This window comes from Trichosurus vulpecula, chromosome 1 (genome assembly GCF_011100635.1).
Source record: "Trichosurus vulpecula isolate mTriVul1 chromosome 1, mTriVul1.pri, whole genome shotgun sequence".
Lineage (NCBI taxonomy): Eukaryota > Metazoa > Chordata > Mammalia > Diprotodontia > Phalangeridae > Trichosurus > Trichosurus vulpecula.
Window position 1 is genome coordinate 36,346,478 of NC_050573.1, and position 22,355 is coordinate 36,368,832.

Sequence of the window (22,355 nt, forward strand, 5' to 3'; positions counted from 1 at the left end):
ATAAATTGAATATCAGTATTAAAATGATGAGACTTTGTCTCGGGGAGAAGCTTAGAGTAATTTAAAGAACTTTTTGACTTCCCTAAGACAAGCTATACTGCTCTCCTCTTGTTCAATTCTAGGCCCAACTCATTGGTAGTGTTTGTCAATCAGTCAGTCAAGAAGCATTTTTTAAGCTCTTCATGTCTACCAGGCACTGTGTTAGGTATTGGGGATTCAGAGATAAAAATGGAACAGTCCCTACCCTTAAGGAACTTCCATTCTATTGGGAGAGGCAGTGGGTACCCATAGAAATGCAAAATAAAGGAAAGGTAATAAGGAAGATGCTTTGAACCCAGTCTGGCCCTGTGCTCCCCTTCCAGCTTTGCCCCACGAGCAGGTCCCTGCACTGTCCAGGTGCCTTTGCGTTTCAAGGGATGTTTTTCTCTATCTCCGTAGGGCCACAGTAACGTGATCACTTGTATCTGCGTGAGTGAAAACAGAAGGTGGATTGCAACAGCTGACAAAGGCCCACGATGCCTGGTGATTATATGGGATGGCTTCTCAGGGTAGGCTTGGAACTTAATATTTTTATCTTCTTTCCTATTGTCTTCACTGGTGTGTGCAATACCAAACAGCAGACTTTTTGCACATTCCATTTTCATATTGCCAAGAGAATCCTAGCTGATCACCCTGTGAGGACCAGAGGAGTAACCTGTGCTCAGTTTTTCCATTTAAAAGAGATTTTTTAAATCTTTAAATCAGCAAATCCTTTGAGGTGACCATTAGAACATGGTCAAACTTTTTTTCTGTTTAAAAATAATCCCGTTACCTGAATGCTATCTAAGGAGGCAGCAAAAGAATTAAATTCTAAGGATACTTTTGGAGAAAACAAAGAAGAAATGCTGGATAATGATCAGGTTTCAATTGCCAACCCTTAAAACTAAATTTTTCTCTCTTTAGAAATTTCTTTTTCCGTGTATCTTATTTTGCTTCTATTTTGTCTCCTGCTTTTAAAAGCAAGTTTGTAGAATAGTTTTGATATGAAGACATTTTCAGTATAAGATATTCTTCTTTCATATCTTATTTTTTTAACTTCATTGCCCCCCACTTCTAAATTCTCAGAACTGTTATCCAAAGTTATTTTTATTCAAATGTTTGTATAGTTACTTGAGTTATTTCACATGAGAGCTTTAATAATAAGCAGCAAGTTCCTCAAATTCCTTTTTCCATAGACAGTTTATTTCTCAACTCATCTTTTTTGAAGCATCAGAAAAATTCCTGAGATTCTATGTACTTTTCCCTTGGATAATGAAAGGAATGCCACTAACGCCCTCCCCTGATGCCTTTTCATGGTGGGGAGGTAACCCTGAATTTGCTATGGCCGTGCCATTCAAACAGTAGTTTAAGCAGGTCTGACTGGGCTGGAAAGGCTACAAGTCTGAGTCTGTAATCCAAGAACCAGGTTCTTTACTAAACTGACCACAGCAGGTCTTAAGACAAAGGGTCCAGGTTCAGTCTTTGGAGCCTGGTTCCGAAGAGAGAGAGAGAGAGATGGCTCAGAGTTTTTCCTCACACTCTGGCTCATTGTGCCCCAACCCTGGACTCTTGGGGATAATCTTTTAAAGCTTAAGTTTTTTCATGTCCAGGGTCTCCCCAAAAAGAAACTAGGTCCCTTTACTCGTTATAGAAAGTAGTAAATACCAAGGATAGGGCAGTTATTTATTTCTTCCACCACAAAAGAAACTCATTGAACACCAAAAAACCTCATAAGCAGACACTGACAAAAAATTAAAACATGAACGATAACTTTAAAAAAATTCATTTTATTTTCGATTTTCCCTTTCTTTACCCTTTGCCCCCTTGAAAAGTCAAAAAATACAATACCCATTATATATAGGAAATCATGCAAAATGTATTTTTACATTAGCCATGTTCCAAAAAATAAATAAAAATAAAAACAAGCAAAAGGAAGAGAAAAAACATGCTTCGGTCTGCATTTTGAGTCCATCAGCTCTACATCTGGAGATGGAATAGCATTTTTCATGATTCATTTTGGAATTGTGGTGGATCATTTCTTTGATCAGAGTTAGTAAGTCTTTCACAATTGATTACTGTTACAATTTTGTTGTTACTGTGTACATAGTTCTCTTGGTTCTGCTTACTTCATTTTGCATCAGTTATTATAAATCTTCCCAGTTTTTTCTAAAACCATCCCCTTCATCATTTCTTACAGCACAGTAGTAGTTTACACAAACAACTCTTAATTACTATTTTACTGTCTAGGGAGGCAAAGACAGAAGATTTGTGGGACTTCTAACTAGGTTTCGCCTTCACCTTTGATCTCTACTGTCTAAGCAGTAACTTGAGATCCATCTCTCGTGGCTAGCGAGGGCTTCTCTGATCTTCTTGGGAGTGGTCATTTTCCTCTTCTGAAAAGGGTGTGGTCACAGGAAGCCCCACCTGCTGCCACTTAGTACCCCAGAACTCCTGACCTGAGTAAGATAGCCATCCCAGCTAGAAACATCCATGTCAGGATCACTCTTCTGTCACACCTTCTCAGGGAAAGAAACAAAGCTGAAGCAGCAACCCAGCCCAGCCTCAGGCACACGCATAGACAAGCACATACACTCTCTGTCATGTTGCATCTGCGTGTGTGCATACACATGTGTGTGCACATGTGTCTGTGTGTACATACATGTGTATAGCACATATCACTATAGCCAGGGAGGAAAAGGGGAGAGAAACTCCTCCCTTGCTTTGGGCTGGATGTCTGGAACCAGGAGACTGAAAATTCCTGGGGCAGCTAGGTGGTGCAGTGAGTAGGGCACTGGTCCTGAAGTCAGAAGGACCTGAGTTCATATATGGCCTCAGACACTTGACACACTTACTAGCTGTGTGACCTTGGGCAAGTCACTTAACCCCAATTGCCCTGCCTTCCCCCCCGGCAAAAAAAAAAGAGAATTTTCTCTGTGTGTTGAAGTGTTAGAAGAGTCTCTGAAACACCTTATTAAAATGGCGCCGTCTTCATCACTGAGCAAGTACCTTCCCTTTGAACTGTACCACATCTCTTCCATTGAACATGCACAAGTAAACCCAGCGGGTCCCACCCTGAACTGCCAGCTCAGTCACTCTGGTCCTGGCCATCCCTCAATTCAGCACCCCCTCCCCACCCCCACTCCCAGTTCCCTAATGGAGTGGGAGGGATTGAGAGGGCTGTTGTGTGAGAGTCCCAAGCCCCATATTCAAAAAAGAGGAGGACAGGAGTGGATGTTGTTTCTCTTTTTAAAGCCCACCAAGTGGGTGGTTCTTGCTTAGTTATCAGTCATCTTGGACACAGCCTTCAATGACAGGGACAAACAGGGACCAGCCAGAAGGCTCTGATTGTGCATGTCCTTTAGCAGGAGGCCCAAGCATGGGGCCCAACAGGAGGCCAGGGGGCAGGCTTCGTAGGAGTGCCCCAGTCCAGCAGATCAGGGAGATTCCCCCGTTTCCCCCCATGACATACATAAATAAAAGGTATTACACCACCACCAGAAGTATTTGTGAAGCTTAGCCTTGTCGATACAAAGAGGCGCTGCCCTCAAGGTCTTATTGAGAAATGGAACTTTCATGTAAGGAGAGAACCAGCATTCCATAGCAGCATAGGCTCCGTACCAAACAGAGGTGTAGACAGTGCTGCAGGTCCCAGGGATGGAGGGCTAGGGCAGGTGAGGAAGGGTCTGCAGAGGGGCAGAACTGAGCTGGGCCTCAGGAAAGGGAGGGAATTCCAGGCGTGTTGGAGGAGCAAAGAGACAAGCAGGGCAGCTGGGGAGACAGAGGAACGTGCCAGCGCACTGAGCACAGTAAGAGACACGGGAGATGGAAAAAGGGTGGCGGAGGCCAAAGGAAGACGTCCAGTGTGCTTAGCCTGAGAGGGAAGATGGCGTGTGGGCCCAGAGAGATTCTGAGGTAGTGCAACTTATCATTTCTGGGAAGGGGGAGGGGGGATGTTTGTGCTAAAGGGACTGAATTCATGGAGGAGGTATGGCCATTTGCTGAGATTTAGGGAAATAAGGGGAACACTTGAAGCCTGGCAAGTATCAAGATGATTTAGGATAAGCGCTTCTATGTTCATGGGATGGGGAATGTTGGAGGGATGGATGAAATGATTGTCAGGGTGTAGTGAGGGCCCAGAGGAAATGAGCATAAATTGGTAATGGACACAGTCAGCCCAGTTAAGCAGACTTTCTCCAGCAATGTTCATCAGCCAGCCACAGACCAGGGGAAGCATTCGTTGGAAGGGAGGGGGGTGGACCCAGGCTTGGCAGTCGGCGTGACAGGAGGTTTTGGGGAGTATGATGGTAGAGGTCATAGGGAGGGGAAGAGCCAAGTTCAGACCCTTCCTTTGTGAAAAAAATGAATTTTCCTGAAGTTGAATGGCGTGGGGGGATCGAACCTGAATGGTGACCGTCGTGTCTTTGTGAGCACCCTGTCTCTATTGCTTTGCAGGATTCCTGTGCACACGATATTCGACAGCTGTCCAGATGAAAATGGCATTAAGGCCATGGCAATGACAAAGGATGCGAAGTTTTTAGTGACCATCGATGATGCGACATTCCAGGTAAAGGACACTCTGGGTCTGTTATCAAGGATCTCTCTCATCACCACTCCTCCAGACCGGCAGCCCTGAATCTGTCTGTCAGACGTTCAGAAGAAGTGTGCCCGTTCTGATGCCCCGGGTCTCCTCCACTGGCTTGGTGGGAGAGCCACACCGGGACTGAGCTCACACCCTACTTCAGAAAACTTCTCTCACGCATCTCTTTGTTACCTTCCCTTAAAGAAAGTCTGCATCTGGAGGTGGACCGTGGACACCGAGACCCCGGCATGTTCTGTCACCCTGGAACCAGATATGGGTGTGCACGTGAGTTTCGCCGTTTGCAGCTGAAGAGAAGAAAGATTAACTTAAAGATTAACATTGAACCCTTGGCATGTCTCATTAAAGAAAATTCTCTGGGCACCTGCTTTTTGTCACAGTGGAAATCAGATATGGAATGACATCCATGACATCCTTTTATTCCCAGAGCAATCCGGTGAAGCAAGTGGCCCAAATGGTATTCCCCCTTTGTCAGTCAGTAAGCATGTATTAAGTGCTGGCTGGATGCCAGGCACTGTGCCGAACACCAGGGAGACAAAGAAAGGAAAAAGACTCCCTGCCCTCAAGGAGCTTACAGTCTGATAGGGGAGACAACAAGACAAACAACTATGTATGTACAAGCTATGTACAGGGTAAACAGGAAATAATTAACAGAGAGAAGGCACTAGAATTAAAAAGGCTGAGAAAGTAAAAGATGGGATTTTAGTTGGGTCTTAAAGGAAGCCAGGAGGCAGAGATAAGGAGGGAGAGTCTGTCAAGCATGGGGGACACGGAGAAAATGCCTGGAGATGAGAGATGAAGCATCTTGTTCATGGAACATACAGGAGGCCAGTGTCGCTGGGTCAGAGAGTACATGTTGGGGAGTAAGGTGTAAGAAGACTGGAAAGATGGAAGGGGCAGGTTATGAAGGGCCTTGAATGCTGAGCAGCATTTTGCGTTTGATCCTGGAAGCCATAGGGAGCCACTGGAGCGTAGTGAGCGGTTGGGGGGTAACAGAGTCAGACCTGCACTTTGGGAAAACTGCTTCAGTGGCTGAGGATGGACTGAAGTGCAGAGAGACTGGAGGCAGTCAGATCCCGCCCCCCAGCAGCTATTGGGATAGTCCAGATGTGGGCTGATGAGGGCCTGCTCCAGAGCGGGGAGAGTGGACAGCAGCCTGCCTCCAGCCTCCCCGCTTCAGTCCATCCTCCAATAAGCCACCCAAGGGACTGTCAGGGACTGTGTGAGTTTTGTTTTTGCACCCCAATGTGTAGTAGATGCTCAGTAAATGCCTGCTGAATTGAATGGAAGGAAAATGATTTGTCTAGTCTGTTTTATTCTCCTGTTTGGTTACTGTATTACTCATTCAACAAATATTTATCGAGAATCTGGAGGGAGTGCAGAAATCAGCTGCTTAAGTTCTTGTCCTCATGAAGTTTACAGTTGTGTATAGGAGATAAGACAATAAATAATTCACAGAGGCCACATGGTAGGTAGGGCCAAGCTTGATACTCTTCAGAGGAAGAGCCATGGTGCCCTGCTGTTGAAGTAGGGTGTGAAGCACGTTCTGGGACTCTGGTTGTCGACACTGATGACTGTAAATATAAATTTGATGCTAATACAGAGTTTTTCACCAATCGTTTTTTCTTTTTACATTTCAGGAATACATTATTTTCAATCCTGTTAATCACAGAGAATTGGTGAGCAACAGCAAAAGCCACCTAGTGTATTATGAATGGGTGAGTGACGATGTAGGGAGCGTTTGGGGCAGGGCAGAAACATGGTCATTCTTTGGTGTGTGACACTGGTCATGCCCTTATCAATATAGATTGTTATTAAGTTAAAAAAGGTGTTATATTTCAGAATGTTTTCTTAAAATTGTGCTCTTCTAGTCCTATTACAAAGCATACCTTGCCTTTTCAACCCTTGATCTGAAATTCCAGATTCTGAGAATCTTTCCCTAGGATCATAAAAAAGTCATATTTGAGGAAAGTCTCCTTCCCACACAGCTAGAAACTTTTCCCCCTCAGTAGACATTTCTTCACAATAAAATGCCTGTGGAGGAAGTGGTTGAATTTGAGGGTTTGTTCTTAAATACACTTCACTGTTTTCATATGTAGTCAGAAATATTCAAAAATGAAATTCATGAATACCAAGCTGACTCAAACCAGCATGCTAAAGGGAGAACTGACTTACTCTCCTGGAAGCTCAGAGGGGAAGCTGGTCAGTCACAGAATCTTAGACCCAGAGGGGCTGCTAATCCAGGTCCCCCCACAAGAAGCATCTATCTCCACTACACCAGCCCCAGCTTGTGATCACAGCCTTAAAGGCTTGCTGCTTCCAAAGCAGCCCGTTCTATTCTTGGGATGCTCTCGTTGTGAATACGTTCTTTATATTGAGTTGACCTCCAGAACTTTTACCTGCTGAGAAGAAACATAGTTAGTCAGTCACACTGTCTCTGTCCAGTGGTGGTTCTGACTCCAAACTCATGGTTCCCATACCCTAGAGCCTTTAGCCTGAATTCTGGCTGCCTGTGGGCACTGGAGAAATCCCAGGTGCCCACCTGGCCTGACCCCTCTCTTTGTGTTTGTGATGATTGTATCGTGATAGTGCACAAACACCCTGAGGAAGAGAAGGCAGAGATCTGACTGGCCCTTTGGAAAGTTGTGCTGGATTATCACCTTGGACAGCTCCCCAACCCCTCCCCCTCCCCCTCCAAATGGCCATTCAGGGTCCATTCCACCCTCTGTTCTGGTGCCTAGAGATCCCAAAAATGTCAGATGGGAAAGGAAGTAGGAAGGAAAGAGCAGCAGAAGGCTGCTTCTGTGGGGGGTGGGGAGGGTGGGGGAGGTTTACAGGTTTGGTTTTAACCCAGTCATTTATAGTATCCAAAAATCTTTCCTTTTCTCTGTTTTTGTCTGGGCTTCGGTTCTGGGACGAGTGTGAAAGAGGCAATTGGTTATTTTAACTCCATAAAATCAAACCCTCCAAACACCGTTAGTCCTTTTATATGCTTTTGTTGGGACTGTCCTGATATTATAAAATTACTCTTTTGGAACAGAAATATTAATCTCTACCTCTACTTACCAGGATGAAGCAAATGACATTCTTGGGTTTAGTGTGCCAGTTTTAACGGAAAAAGTAAGTATGTTTATTGTATTTTCACACGTCAGATTTTCAGAGAGAATATTTAATTGTTAACTATGGAGGAGGTTAGATGTTTACAGGTTTAGCACCCACACTTTCCCTATGAAGACCTTGAGGCCACAGAAGTAAGATGAATTGTCACACAAGTAATAAGGAAAAGAGCTGGGACTTGACCTCAGGTCTTTGACTCAGAATCTCAAAGTTGGAAGGGCCCTCAAAGGCCATTGAGTCTAACCCCTGACTGACCAAGAATCTTCTCCATAATATCCCTGACAAGTAGAATGTCATCTCCTTGAGGGTAGGGACTGTCTTGTCCTGGTATCCTTAGTGCCTGGCACACAGGAGGGAGTTAGTGAATGCTTGTGGATTGATCGATTGGGGTGGTCACCCGGCCTTAACTGAAGGCACAGAGGACAAGGGAGAACAGATTAGCAAACACGAAATAATTTAGGCAGTAATACTTGAGCCGAACCTTGAATAGAGACAGGGATTCCAAGAGATGGGGGCAAGGAGAGAGAAGATTCCAAGCTTGGGGCACCCAACCTGTGCAAAGTCAGAGACAGGTAGGACATGGAGTGTGAGGGAGGGGAAATGGAAAAAGGTTTTCTTTTATCTAGAAAGCAGAATGCTTGTGCAGTAAACGTGGAAAGGTAGGCTGGACTCGAACTGTGAACAGCTCTAACAATATTTACGTAGCACTTACTACGTGCCAGTCGTTGTGCTAAGCACACAGCTATTATTACCCCATTTTAGAGATTAGGAAACTGAGGTTGGGTCACAAAACTAATAAGTGTCGGAGGCCAGGTTTGAACTTGGGTCTTCCTGACTCCAGGCCCAGCGCTGTACCCCACTGCTGCCTAAACGGTAGAGTTTGTATGGTTCCAGAAGCAATAGGGAGTCATTGAACTTGAGCAAAGCAGTGACATGTTCATTTTTATGCTTTAGAAATATCAATGTGGCAGCTGTATAGAAGATAGGTCGGAAAGGGGAGAAAGTGGATGCAGAGAATCCAGTTGGGGGGTTATCTCAATAGTCCAGGGAAGAATGGAGCCTGGAACGAGGTGGGGGGCTGTGTGAGTTGAGATAAGGGGTTGGGTAAGACTTATGTTGCGGAGAAAGAGTCAAGATTTGCGGCTGATGGGATATGGAGGTTTGCGGGGTGAGAGAGAGTGAAAAGTCAAGGATAGCTCTGAGGCCAACAAGGCTTGTGGTGCCTTCGACAGAAATAGGGGTGTTAGGAATAAGGTTGCGTGTGGGGAGCAGAGATTATACAAGTTCCATTTTGGATATATTGATTTGGTAATGCCTACTGGTAACGGTATCTAGCAGGCAGTCAGTAATGTGGGACCAACCCCGAGGCTGACCACTAATGCTGCCCTTTGTAGGGTGAAAATTGGAAGGAAACCAACTTGAGCTTGATTTAAGGGAAGTACTTCCTAACAGTCAGGACCAGCAGAGTAGAATGGACTGTCTCTGAAGATCATGAGTCCTCCATCACTGGGGGAATGCTGGCTCCTTCAGGGCAGGACCTGTCTGACCTTTATGTCTATAAGGTATAGGAGTTTCTCCTCTCTGCAGGAGCTGGCACGTCTCTACATGGGCAGTAGATTCTGAGAGAAATTGTTGGTCAGTGTCTATCTTTACTTCCCAACGATAGAGCCAGCATAGCTGATCAGAGCGCGGTCTCCAAATGAGCCACCAGGTGTCACTCTGGGCTCAAGCTGCTCCAGCTCCCAGGATGTCTTCAGTTCCTTGGGCAGGTTCGAGGTCTACTTTGGCCTTCTTAGCTGAGGGTATAAAACTAAGATGCTCATAAAATACCTTGCACTTGTGTCCTGGTTTCCATTAAGAGTCCCATCTTTCCCACTTCATTTTAATTCATTCAGCCAGCATCCCTGAAGCATTTGTTTACCTTGCTCTGGATGCTGGGCTGGGCTTTGTGGCTGAAAGGACCAAAAAAAAAAAAATAACTCCTGCCTTCAAGGTTGGAAAGGTCAAAAAGCAATCCCCTGTTATGGCTGCGAGAATTCCTTTATGGAAAGACCGTATCAAAAGCCCTGGTCTCTAGCAACTTTTTTAATGTGAGCCTCAATGACAAACGAAAGCATACTCTGAGTTTCCTTTGGTGCTGGAGAGAACAGAACACTGTGGTTTCCAATACCTCCTTCCTTTCAAAGAGCTCAGAGAACCTGCTGGATTATTGGTAATCATTTAATTGATTGTCACAGTATGTCTGAGACAGAGAGCAAATATGATGCTTCCCATTGTACGTTTGGGGAAATTGAGTAACACGTTTGAAAGATCACATAGCAAAGCACTGAATTTTGCTTTGTTCAGAGTTTGTTTTTTCAGGACTTAAAGATAGATCTTCTGGTACCTACACTAATGTAATCTGGGAGGACATGATGTATGCATGTATGTGTGTATGTGTGTGTGTGATATGTGCACATATATACACACACGTGTATGTATAAACATATATACGCATATAAAGAGCTGGCTTTGGATCCCATCTCTGATGCTTATGACCTCTGTGACCTTGGCCCAACCATTAAACCTCTGTGGGCCTCGGTCACCTCATCTGTGAAATGAGGGGATTGGACTAAGCCGTTTCTGAGCTCCCTTCCAGCCGTGGACCTCTGAGGCTGTGCCTAGATGGGCTCTGGAAGCCGTCTCACATGCCCTATTTGAGGGCCGGTTCTGATGCTTTCTTAGGCAGCAGGCTCCTTGAACAAGCCACTGCGTCTCATGGCCTGAATTTCTTCATCTGCACAATGCAGAAGTTAGAATTGATGGTTTCTGCAGTCTCTTCTTGTAGACTTAAATCCTGTAATTTAGTGCAGATATGGCTCCGTTATTCTCCAAGTGAGCAATAGGTCGTATTCCAAGGGCATTACTACTCACCCTGTCTCATTCTCTCCTGGAGAAATAGCTGTGACAAAAAGCTGATTAGGAAATTTTAAATATGTTGATATTACACTGTAACTAGAGCAAGATTTTCCTCCTAACAGATTGCACCCACCTGAAATTCCCTTCTCAGTCTCTGAAGATGAGAGAGGTTTGAGTGATTGATCTCCCTTTGATCTGCTTTCAGTAGATTGTTTAATTAAACTCAGTTCCCATCCAAGGCCCTTGCCAGGCTTTTAACAGCTTAGGATCTTTGTGGGCCTTGGAAGTGTCTGCAGGGTAATTGTGCTTTTCTTTTGAGGGGTTAAGCTGTATATTTACTTGGTACCTTTCTGTAACTGTTGCAGACTTTTAATGGGCTTATTCTTTGACTTGTATGTACAAGTGGTAACCCATAACTTTTCTTTTGAAATGCAGACCTTCAACAAGATTGTGGGAAAATTTAGCCAGTCCATCTTTCATTTTGCAACCAGACGGATTTTGACTGCCACATCGGAGGGGAAGCTGGTGGTCTGGGACCTCCACCCCCCACCTCGATCTTATACTTCCTTAGAGGTGCTTCATATCAAAGCTTGTAAACTGGTGCATTTGCAGAAGGATGCCCTTACTGTGTTAACTTCTGTGGACAAGTAAGTAATTTAATACAGTTCCATGATTGATCACAAAGGCAGTTATATCCAGATTCCAATTGAGCGAGGTTTGTCCCTTGCAGCAATTCCACTGTGGCTATTTGGGGCCCTCATTAATAAGAATATTTGTTTTTAATGTCTGGGTGATGGCCGTACAGAAGATGACAAAAGAAATAAAAGAAGGGGTTGTAATCTTTATTTGACACACAGGTCAGTGCTTATTAAATACCTGCTTTATGTCAGATAAAGAGTGGCCTGGTCCTTGCCTTGAAAGAGAGAGGGAGTCAGAGAGGGTTGATGGAGAGAACCCAGCATACCTAGAAAAGTGTAATCTAATGATTACTCATGTCTTAAAGGGTTTGGAGATTTGAGATGAAACACCCAAGTCAGAAGGTAAAATACTACTTTTTCCCTACAGTGATACTATCCTTCATATTAAAACAAAATAACAACAGTGGCTTTGCAATTTATCCTTTGGTAGAGTCTGAATTAATTTAGGGTTGGAATTGGAAGGCACTTTGGAGACCAGCTAGGCCTCTTCTGTGTCCTGGCAGGAATCCCTCTACCACATCCCTGACGGGGGGTCTTCCAGCCTTCCCTTAAAGGCCCCCCTCCCTCACCCTCAGCCCAGCAGTGATGTCCCCTGAGCTCCCCATTCCCTTTTGGAGATAGCAGTAATTTTTGTGAATTTTTTCCTGATACTATGCCTCAATCTGCCTCTTTTTAGCGGATCTGCATTCCTCCTTGTTGCTGTTCCTACGTCTTAGTACCAACCTCAGATTTTAGCTCCTTCCACTTACTTTCTGATGCTTATGCGCACACACACACACACACACACACACACACACACACACACACACGCAGAGTGATTTTTCATATTCCAGGAGAGGGCAGTGTTGGACACACAGGGCACGAAACTGATGCTTCTCACCAAATCCAGGCTTTTATTTGGTCTTTCTCCCCATATATTCTGAACACGAGAATTCATTTTCCCTCATGATTAAAATTACTTTAAAGATGTGAATTTCAGATGAATCCAGGAAGTAAAACAGAAAACTCTTTTCCCCCTGAGATGCTCTTTGTCCCCCAGACTTGACTGTGCCCACTTAGGATTCCTCTCCCTTCTGGGCCAGAAAGCTGCTCTTTGGGGAGGAGGGGGCGGAACAGCTGTCTATTGCCCATGAGAACATAGAGCTATTGGAATGAGGTGGCAGGCTAAGCTGTCTTCATGAGTCTTGGGGCATGGTTTAGCACTGAAGCGATTGCTTGCCTTGGTTCCGCACTCCTGCAGTGGGGTCATACATGTGGGAAATGTGCAACATGGGAGGGACGAGCCCTGCGATTAACAAACTGACCTTGTTTTTTCCAGATACTTTGTAACCGGTGATGTCAGAGGTCACATTAGGTTCTATGACAGCAAGCTGTCGCTGGTTAACTGGTATAGCCAGTTCAAACTGAGCCCCATAGTAATGCTGTCTTTTTCAAAGAATCCCCTCTTTCCTATGGGGGACAAATCAGGCTTCCCGTCAGACTGCACCCTTCCTGGCAACCCTTTCATTGTAAGGTGAGTCTGGCAGTCTCTGCTGAGTTGATTTAGTAACTATAAACCATTTACTTATACACTCACGAAGTACTGGCCCAGTGCGTCTGTATATGTTTGCCTACATGGTGTACGTGTGGCCTCTCCCTAGAATGTAAGGAAGCTCCTGGAGGGCAGGTTCGTTTCCTGGGTGCCTCGTATTTAACCCAGCTTACTGACATGCCCACTCCTTGGATAGGAAACATCATTCCCAAGGACTCCCACTTAGCTGATAACTTTATTGCTAATGAATAAAAGTTTCAAATACTTGATAAACCTGAAAGAATTTTCAAAAACTTGATAAACCTTTAAAAAAAAAGAAATTGAGAGTTTTTGTCTGAAATGCAGAAAGTCCTCCATTTGGTGCTCCCATCCCTGTGGATTTTGGCTTCCCTCCTGTGCGATTCTGTCTCCTTTCCTTCTCTGAGCTCTTTTCATCCTAGCTGCTGCATTTAAAGATGTTTGATAATTAATAGCCATAAATTTTCAAGACCAAATTGTCAAATGAGGCTGTTTAATTACCCTTACAACATTTACAGGCACATCTGCATATGTGCACAGAACTCCACATTTGCATACACAAATGAAAATTTGCATGTGCAGATTAGCTAATTGTAGAACTGACTGTCCATCTGCATACTTAATGACTCAATTTGCATGTTGAAATGTAGGCTTTTTCACTTGCAAATGGATGCTGTTGGATATTGATGGTGTATTTTTGGAGATGTAAGGTTAATAATGTCGCAAAATTACAGACACAGAGTGGTTTCATATGCAATTAGTAACTGAATAGCTGTTGTGCCCCAATTCCCCACAAATGCTGACATGGTTTGGTCTCTCCTTGGCAAACAGAAATTTTATCATTGGCACATCTGATGCCAGAGTGTACCATTTAACGACAGATGGGACCAAACTAGAGGAAGTCTTGATTGAGCCCAAGGAAGCCATTCACGCCATCACTTGCCATCCCTACAAGCCCCTTATTGCTATTGGGAGTGTCTGTGGGCTGCTCAAAATGTGGAATTATCGGAAGAAACTGTACGTGGTGAGCAGAATCTTTGAAGACGGACTTGGTGTCCAGAGCCTGACGTTCAATTCCGAAGGTAATTCTTTCTACTTTGACAGGCCTTCCCAGGCGCCAAATCTGAGACGTCATGGGAAATGACTGAGTCTTTCTGACTCCGTGTTCTCTGGCCTGTGTTGTCAGGGTTTCTTTTGGGGGCTGGCTTCACCGAAGGGACGGTTTACATAATGGATGCTGTGTCACTAAAAAACGAGACTCCGGAGCCTTTCAAATATTCCAGAGGCAATGTGACTCTTATCAGCTTCTCCCATGACTCCCAATTCCTGGCAACTGCTGTAAGTATTTCTACTGAGAAGAAGAATCCAAGGACATCTTGGCAATTCTCCTGAAGTCAGACTAGTTTAAAGAAAAAGAGGGTGGAGGGGCCTCCTTGTTAGACAGGTATTTGGGTCCTTCTGTGTCTTGCTTCTATCAAGGCCTCACATGGCAAGTGACCTATTCACTTTAGCCTTCCCTTTCTCCTAAAGCACAACAGCTGCTCAAGAAGCCACAGGGGCTCCCTATGGCCTCTCCCACCACCCTCGGACAAAGCCCTTCATACAGCTGCTCGAACTCTGGCTCTGGACTTGGCTCGTGCTCTGCTTCTCAGGCAGTTTGGCCTGCTTTCCTCTTACCCTTCAAGGCAGCCCAAGACCTGGTGGGGAGAGGTTGGGCTTGGAATCAGGGAGTCTTCAGATCTCACTAGCTTTGTGAAGTCACTTCAGTCTCTCCTGGTGGTACTTTTCTCATCTGTAAAATACGGATGATAGCAGCATCTCCCTTCCAAGATTGTGATGGAGATCAAAGTATCATAGACATGCCAGCAATGGTTACTAAGGCAGCAGAGCTGTTGAAACACAAGCCCTCCTCAAGGCTCAACTCAAGAGCCTGATTCCCTCTCCAGCTATTAATGATTGCTTTCTTTTACTTTGTACACAGTTTAGTTTGTCTCTGTATATAGCGTCTTCCCCTCCATCCCATCCCTCACTAGAATAGGGGGCCATCTCCAGTCGTCCTGATCTATGTCTGGCCACTGGACCCAGATGGCTCCGGAGGTGAAAATGAGGCTGGTGACCTTGCACAGCCCTCCTCACTTCAATCCAATTCACTTGCACATCATGACATCACCTTCCAGATGTCATGGTCCTCTTTGAGAATGAAGGACAAACAACACAACAGTAGAATATAAGCTCCTTGAGGGCAGGGGCCACTTTGTTTTGTCTTGGCTTTCCGTCCTTAGTGCTCAGCACAATGCCCGGCACACAGTAGGGGCTTAGTAAATGCTTGTGCTTGGTCCATCGCCAAGGAGAGTTTTCTGTTAACTGTACTGAGACTGATGAAGGCGAAGGCCATTTCGCTGATAAAACATTCTGAAAAGGTGACATTGGGGTTAGAGCAATGATGAGAATTCTTGAGTTGTTAAAATGTGCGTTGGACTTATAAATGATGACAGGAAAACCCGCAGATTTTGAGAATGATTTGAATTCTTCTATTCTCATTCAGGATGTAAATTTTACTGTGGCAGTTTACAAGGTAATGGTAAAAAATGGAGAAAAGGTCTGGGAATACTTAGCAAGACTTCATTCTCACCACAAAAAAATCCAGAGTTTGCTGTTTGGAGTTCAGCTGGACAGCCACGAGCCCAGGCTCCTCAGCCTTGGCAAGGACAGATTGCTGGTAAGTGATCATCTGCTTGCTCCTTTGGTGAGTCTCCTAGAGCTTCTCGTTGAAATGAGGGGGACACTGCTCACAGGGGCCTTTGCTGGGCTGAAGTTTGGGAAGAAAGGCAGGGGTAGGGAAACTGCGGCTTCAAGGCCACATGTGGCCCTCTGGGTCCTCAAGTAAGACCACGGGTTTCTCACCCCTGTTATAGGCTGGTAGGACCTCAGACACCATCCAGTCTGACAGCTTATTTTATAGATGGATAGCCTGAGGCCCAGGGAGCTTCAGAGATTTGCTCAAGGTCACGGATAGTAAATAGAAGAGCTAAGAATGGAAAGCTTCTAGCTTTCCACTGAGATGTTTGTGAAGAGACCTTGGCCTTCTGAATTCTGAGAAGGAAATTGGAAAGCCCGTGAAAGTGAATTTTGTTCTCCCTGTTCCATCAGTGTAGGGGATTCTGTCAACAACTCTTTCAAATCCAGGACCTCCCCTCTCCTAATCATTTCTTATTGATCCCGAGTGTCTGTAGCTTATTCGTACAGTTTATCTGCATGTTGTTTACCCTGTTAGATCACAAACTCCTTGAGGGCAGGGACTGTCTTTTGCTTCTTTTTGTATCCCCGGCAGCGCTTAGCACAGGGCCTGGCATGCGGTAGGCTCTTAACAAATGCCTACTGACTGATGTGGAAGTGGGGCTGTCTTCTCAGGGGTCCTGGTGCTACCTCTTCTACGATAATGTTGGGATGGATTATTCACCATAGTGGTTTATTATAGACCTTGATGTTTGAAAAGTGACATAAAATAATAGAAAGACCAAGGGCTGAGTCAAGAGAGATCTGGATTCCAGCCTCACCTCTTGTTAGCAGTGTGATCATGGGCAAGTCACTGGATCTTTCTGAGCCTCAATTTCTTCACCTCTAAAATGGGTGTGTTACCTACAGTAGCTGTTTCCCAGGATTTGTGTGTGTAAAGGGCTTTGTAAACCTTTAAGTGCTCTCTCAATGTGAGCTACAGGTGCCACAGTAGTTAGCGCCCTGGGCCTGGAGTTCAAACCTAACCTCCATCTGCTTCAGTTCCTCGTCTGTTTAAAGGGGGTAGTAGTAGCACCTGCCTCCCAGAGTTGTTGTGAGGATCCAATGAGATAATATTTGTTAAAAACAAACCAAAACTACTTAGTGCAGTTCCTGGCACATATCTGGTGACTAATTAATGCTGGTTCGCTGCCCTTTCCTCTAGGACCAGGGATGTAGACAAGGTAGCCATCTCCCTAGATTGGGGGGTGACAGCCAAAGATAGTTTTTATTGTGACCCTTCTTAGGAATTTAGAAATTCATCCACCTTGAATGGCCCCCAGAGTCAATGGCGCCAAGATTGTGGGGAACGCTCCAGAGCTCCCCTTGCCAGTTCACCCTTCCCTGCTTGACTTCGTGACGGTGCTGGGCTTCCTTTGCAGATAGAGTATGATCTCCTCAACAGCACCAAGGACCACCTGGAGGTCCTGGACATCCATCGCACGGACCAGGAAGCCATCCCCAAGTGTATGGTTTGGTACCCGCCCATCACCCGAGAGTCCTTCTTGCTCATTTGCAACAGCGTGTACAAAGTGAAGCTGTTTAATTCCACCACAAAGATGTGCAGGTAACCAGGAGCATCCACAGACAGGATCTTCCTTCCCAGGTGATCACTCCCAGCCCCAGCACCTCGGGGAGGTGAGGCTGTTGGCACCTCATCCTGCTGCTGCTGAGTCCAGAGCAAACTTCTCAGTTTGGGAAGAATTAGGGCCCTTTTAGTGCTGTAGAATAGGAATGAGGGAAATGGCTCCCTTGGGGCTCCCTCCAAGAAGGAGGCTGCAGAATATGCCGCCTGAATATTGATGCTGGCGGTCAGTTGCCCATGCTTCCAGGGCTCCCAGGACTGCTGGGGGGTGGTCCTCACTTGCTTTACACCCCCACAGAGAGCCTTGGACTCTGGTTTTGGTAGCTGCTGGAATGAGAAAGAGATGAGGCCCTAGGGAAGAGAGAAGAAAGAAGAATGACCCACAGCAGCCCCAGAAGACCAGGCAGCCATAGTGGGTGGGGCCTGGCTCTAGCAGCTGATGGGCTGTACTGGACATCGGGGGACCAGATGCCCTCGTTTGACAGAGACAGCCAAGGCCTAGCATCAGCTAGCTAAGATGTGCCCACAGGAAGATCATGGCACCGGGCTCCTTGAGCTCCAAGCCCAGCATTCCAGCCGCTCTCTGTTTCTTTCACAGAGTGTCAGCCAAGACACAAGTCTTCCAAGAATGAAGACTTCCTGGGCTCCTGGGGCCAGGACATGGTCTGTAAAAGAACGTGATCTGTGACTTCATGGCTGTGGGGAGCCCCTCCCTCTCCACTGATCACCTCCCATCAGCCTTCTAGGGGCAAGTGATGCCTGCCTGCTGCCCCTGGAGATGGATGTGGATGCACCAGCTCATCTCTGGCACAGCCTGTAAAAACTCACATCCAAATATGCTTTAATGGCAGCTGGTAGAAGCCAAGAGGAGGGGGGAGGAAAAGCCACTTTAGGGGGTGAGGACAAGAGGGAAACATAGTGCAATGTTCCCCCCACCCACCCCAGTCAGTCCGCTATGGGCCAGGCACTGTTCTGGGCACTGGCCACAAACCCAGAGATGGAGCATTCTGAAAGCCTTGTGAAAGGAATCTCGGAAAGGAAGATTTACCCAGAGAGCTCGGGGGGGGATTTCAGTCTCAGTGCCTCTGTTCCTAGTGGCTAGCCCTGTGTGCTCTTGTTGCTCTTCTAATCATGGAACAAGAGTCACTTAGTTGGTTGTTCGTCTCTCACCCCCGCTGATGATGGAGGTGAACCAGCTTGGAGGTGAGAGGGATAAAGAAACCATTTCAGAATAATTGGAGGGAAGACTAGTCTGAATTAGTGATGTAGAAACAGTAGAGATTTTTAGAAACCCGCTGGTTTATTACTTCCAGCAATTCAAACTAGGAAAGCAAAATGTGGCTTGGCGGCTCTCTCAGTTAGCTCCTTAAATAAACAGATCAGGGTAATTTACAATTAGCATGTGCTTTTTTTGAAGACAAATGGGCTATTTCTATAGTACTTCTATAGTTTTCCATTTCATATGTCCTGCTGAATCTTAGTGCAGCTCAGTAATGTCAATATCTATGAGGAAAATATCTCCTGAGGTCAGTTTGTTACCTTTAGTCACCTTTAGGCCAACCTTGGGCTGTAGTTATCACGTTCCCATGTACCCTCCTGGGATCCAAATGAAAGCAGTTTGATTGCCCTGGAAAGGTGTGATTTGACCTAAAGCAATTTAATTTACACACCATTTTTGAGGAACCCCTCGATCCCATAGGCCAAAGTACACCTGTAAAACATCCAACGAGCAGAACAATGGAAAACATCATAGTCTGTCATAACAGCAAGCGCTCAGAGGCAGGGGCTTCTCTTTCATGCTGCTGGCAGAGAACAGTGCCTTGCTGCTTCTTTGTCCCAAGGCATTATATCCATCTCTCTTAGTTACCACAGGGGAACGTTAGAATCACTGACTTCTTAAAAACCTTGTTTCTTGCACAAAGGTTTCTCCAAAGTGTTTGCTCTTTGTAACTGCTTCAGCACACCTGGCTCGCTTTCTCTGAAGTAGTTGTTAGTAATGGTAGATGGCAGTGGGTGAGTCGTACATGCATGCCCCAATGCCTTGGTGGGAAATTCAGACCAAAGTGACAGAACTTTATACCTTTTAAAGGCATTGTGCCTAAAATCCACCAAAGATTTAGAATCACCCATATGTGTTTACATTTTGAGCTTTGGGACAAAAATAGACAAACTTGTTTTTGTTTGTTTCTGTCTCTCCAGAAAGACGCTAATTGGGCCAACTTATGGATCACCCATTGAGCAAGTCCTGGTCCTCCCAGAGAAAGCCACAAATGACTCACGCCAACGATACTTGGCATTTATAAACAAAGACAAGGTAGGAATTGTCCTGGACCTCCTGGATGGGATGTGGTCTGCGGTATCAAGGGGACCCAGGAGGGCAAGGCTTCTTGTGGAATGATGGACAGAGGGCAGGCTTTGCGGGCAGAAGGCCAGCCGTCCCATCCTTGCTGTGCCACTTACTTCGCCGAGGATTCTGGTGGAGGGATGTCATTTCTCTTGGCCCCTGTGACATCATCAGGAAAATGAGGGATTGAGCGCAGTGACTTCTTAAGTTTTTTTCTAGTTCTAAATTTATGCTACTGTCAGTGGAGGCTGAGTTGTATGAACTTCTTCCCCATGCCCTGGCTGACTTTTTTTTGAAATAATGCTTAGCGATGGCAGGTAGCATCATCATGTCAAATGACCTGGTGAAAACTTCCAGGGCAACAGTGTCTCTTCAGACTAAAAGGGCACCACCAGAGTAGAGAGTGTTGGGGTGGGAGGGCAGGGGATTGACTTTGGGGTGTCTGTGCAGCAGGTGGGAAGGGGAAAGGGCTTGACACTCCCTGAGCTCTGGATTACCACTTTGGCTCTTGTGATAAGGGAGCCAACAGACTGATGTTATAATGCATGAATAGAGAGAAAACCAGCCCTGTTCTTGTCTCCTACCAGGTTGGACTTCAGATCTTGCCAGTTGATGGTAATCCCCACAAGACAGCTGCTATTATTTGCCACCCAAATGGGGTGTCCAGCGTGACTGTTTCTTATGATGGCACCTATGTCTTCACTGCAGGAGGTGATGACCACACTGTCTTACAGTGGGAAATTAATTTAGGGTAAGTGATGGTAACACAAGGACTATCTTGCTGGTGAGTGTGATGGCAAGCAGGGTGGGATATTTGCCTTTGTTTTTTGTTTAGGAGTGCTTCTCAGCACTAAGGCAGTCAAGTACCTTTAATGAGTCTTGCCTTTCAAATGCTTGCCTTTCAAGCAAAGTGGAACTTTTTGTTGTTTTTTTGTTTGAGTGATTCTTGGCACTAAGGAGAGTCTTGCCTTTGTTTCAGTCAAGAGTCTTTAATTGAATCAGGAGTCTTTGATGACCTGCTTAAATCACAGGAAAGCCTAGGTCACATGGATTTGAGTTGCATGGTTCTGATGCCCTCTGACTGAAGAAGGGCATGTATACTCGGAGGTTAGCGTTTTGCTTTTGGGGACTCACTCACTGGAAGAGTGTCATGTGATTTGACCAGACAAGACTGTGGATAAGCCGTTGGAGCCCCCGGCTTTGAAAAACCCAGATGTTGGTGCTTCTGTCTCTGGTAACTATGTATGTAATGTCTTGGACAGCCAGCCAGAAGCCTGTCTGCTGATGTGTGTTATTTTGTTCTGTTTATATAATTTCTGCTTGTAATTTCCGCTTGTGTTTTCTCTGAAGTTCAAAGTGCTGACTTTTTCACAGAACTAAGTGAATGATATATGTATGTTTAATTAAAGTGAGATTTTAACCCCTTAAAGTTGCTTTCCTTAGAAAAGCAGATCAAAGAATCTGTGCTAGCCAGCCCTCTTGTGTGCTCTTGTTGTTGGTCTTTCATCTCCACAGCAGCTGCTAACAGCATTGTTGTTACAGTGAACAAACCCATACTGTACCCTAATGTGATTATTAAACCTTATAAAATTCTAATAAGGGTCAAGAATCCAGGGGGAACATGGGATAATTTTCTGACATCACTTGCACTATTTATCATGCCAGCCATCATTTATCTTGTGCTTTCAGGTGGGCACAGGGCTTTAGACACATCTTGTTTGACCTTATGATGTAGCCTCGACTGGGTGCTTACCACAGATCCAACAACCACCATCAGCTCCCAGCAGGTGACTAACTTCTTTTTAGTGGCAGCCATGACATTTGTGTAGGCACAGAATTTTAGAGTTGGTAGGGACTTGTGTGGCCATCTAGTCCAATGCACACACCAAAGAAATCAAATATAATAGAGAGTAAATGTTCAGCCTTGGTGATCAAGGGTACTTGAAGTCCCAGACCAAGCCAGGAGAGGATGTCTTTTACAGGGCAGGTATTTGTCTGGATGAAGTCCAAATTTTTAATCACTTTAAGGAAAGTGTTCATTCTTTTAAAAGAGATTTCTATTGATGTATTTCCATCTTGCTAGTGTTTCTCTCTGAATCTCTCACACACACACCCATTCCTGGAGACTGACCCCTTATAATAACTAATGTTTATATAATGCTTTAAGGTTTGCAAAGCACTTTACACACATTAACTCATCTGATTCTCACAACTTGACAAGAGAGGTATTACTATTATCCCCATTTTAACAGATGGGGAGTCTGAAGCACAGAGAGGTTAAGTGAAAGTGACTTGCCCAGGAAGGATTTGAGCTCAGGTCTTCCTAACTCCAAGTTCTAGACTGTAGCCGCTGCACCACCAAGCTGCCCCTATAACAAAGAACTTTTTAAATTTTAAAAATTATTTAATTTTTTAAGTTTCTAGTTATTTATTTAATATATTTAGTTTTCAGCATTGATTTTCACAAGAGTTTGAATTACGAATTTTCTCCCCATTTCTACCCTCCCACCCACTCCAAGATGGCACATATGCTGGTTGCCCCATTCCCCAGTCAGCCCTCCCTTCTGTCACCCCACTCCCCCCATCCCCTTTTCCCTTCCTTTCTTGTAGGGCAAGATAAATTTCTACACCCCAATGCCTGTGTATCTTATTTCCTAGTTGCATGCAAAAACTTTTTTTTTTGTTTTTGAACATCTGTTTTTCAAACTTTGAGTTCCAAATTCTCTCCCCTCTTCCCTTCCCACCCACCCTCCCTAAGAAGGCAAGCAATTCAA

General features: G+C 45.2%; 1 protein-coding gene across 1 annotated transcript in view; it reads left to right on the top strand.

Annotated features, from left to right (window-relative positions):
* CFAP251 (cilia and flagella associated protein 251) overlaps positions 1-22,355 on the top strand; it is an 81,761-nt gene that overhangs the window by 13,297 nt on the left and 46,109 nt on the right. The window contains exons 4-16 of the mRNA XM_036768313.1: positions 439-548; positions 4,471-4,582; positions 4,802-4,882; positions 6,256-6,333; positions 7,685-7,735; positions 11,066-11,277; positions 12,647-12,841; positions 13,709-13,959; positions 14,064-14,215; positions 15,423-15,596; positions 17,035-17,219; positions 19,437-19,551; positions 20,169-20,332. Of these exons, the coding sequence (XP_036624208.1) occupies positions 439-548; positions 4,471-4,582; positions 4,802-4,882; positions 6,256-6,333; positions 7,685-7,735; positions 11,066-11,277; positions 12,647-12,841; positions 13,709-13,959; positions 14,064-14,215; positions 15,423-15,596; positions 17,035-17,219; positions 19,437-19,551; positions 20,169-20,332 (1,880 nt within the window). The remainder of the gene's footprint in view (positions 1-438; positions 549-4,470; positions 4,583-4,801; positions 4,883-6,255; positions 6,334-7,684; positions 7,736-11,065; positions 11,278-12,646; positions 12,842-13,708; positions 13,960-14,063; positions 14,216-15,422; positions 15,597-17,034; positions 17,220-19,436; positions 19,552-20,168; positions 20,333-22,355) is intronic.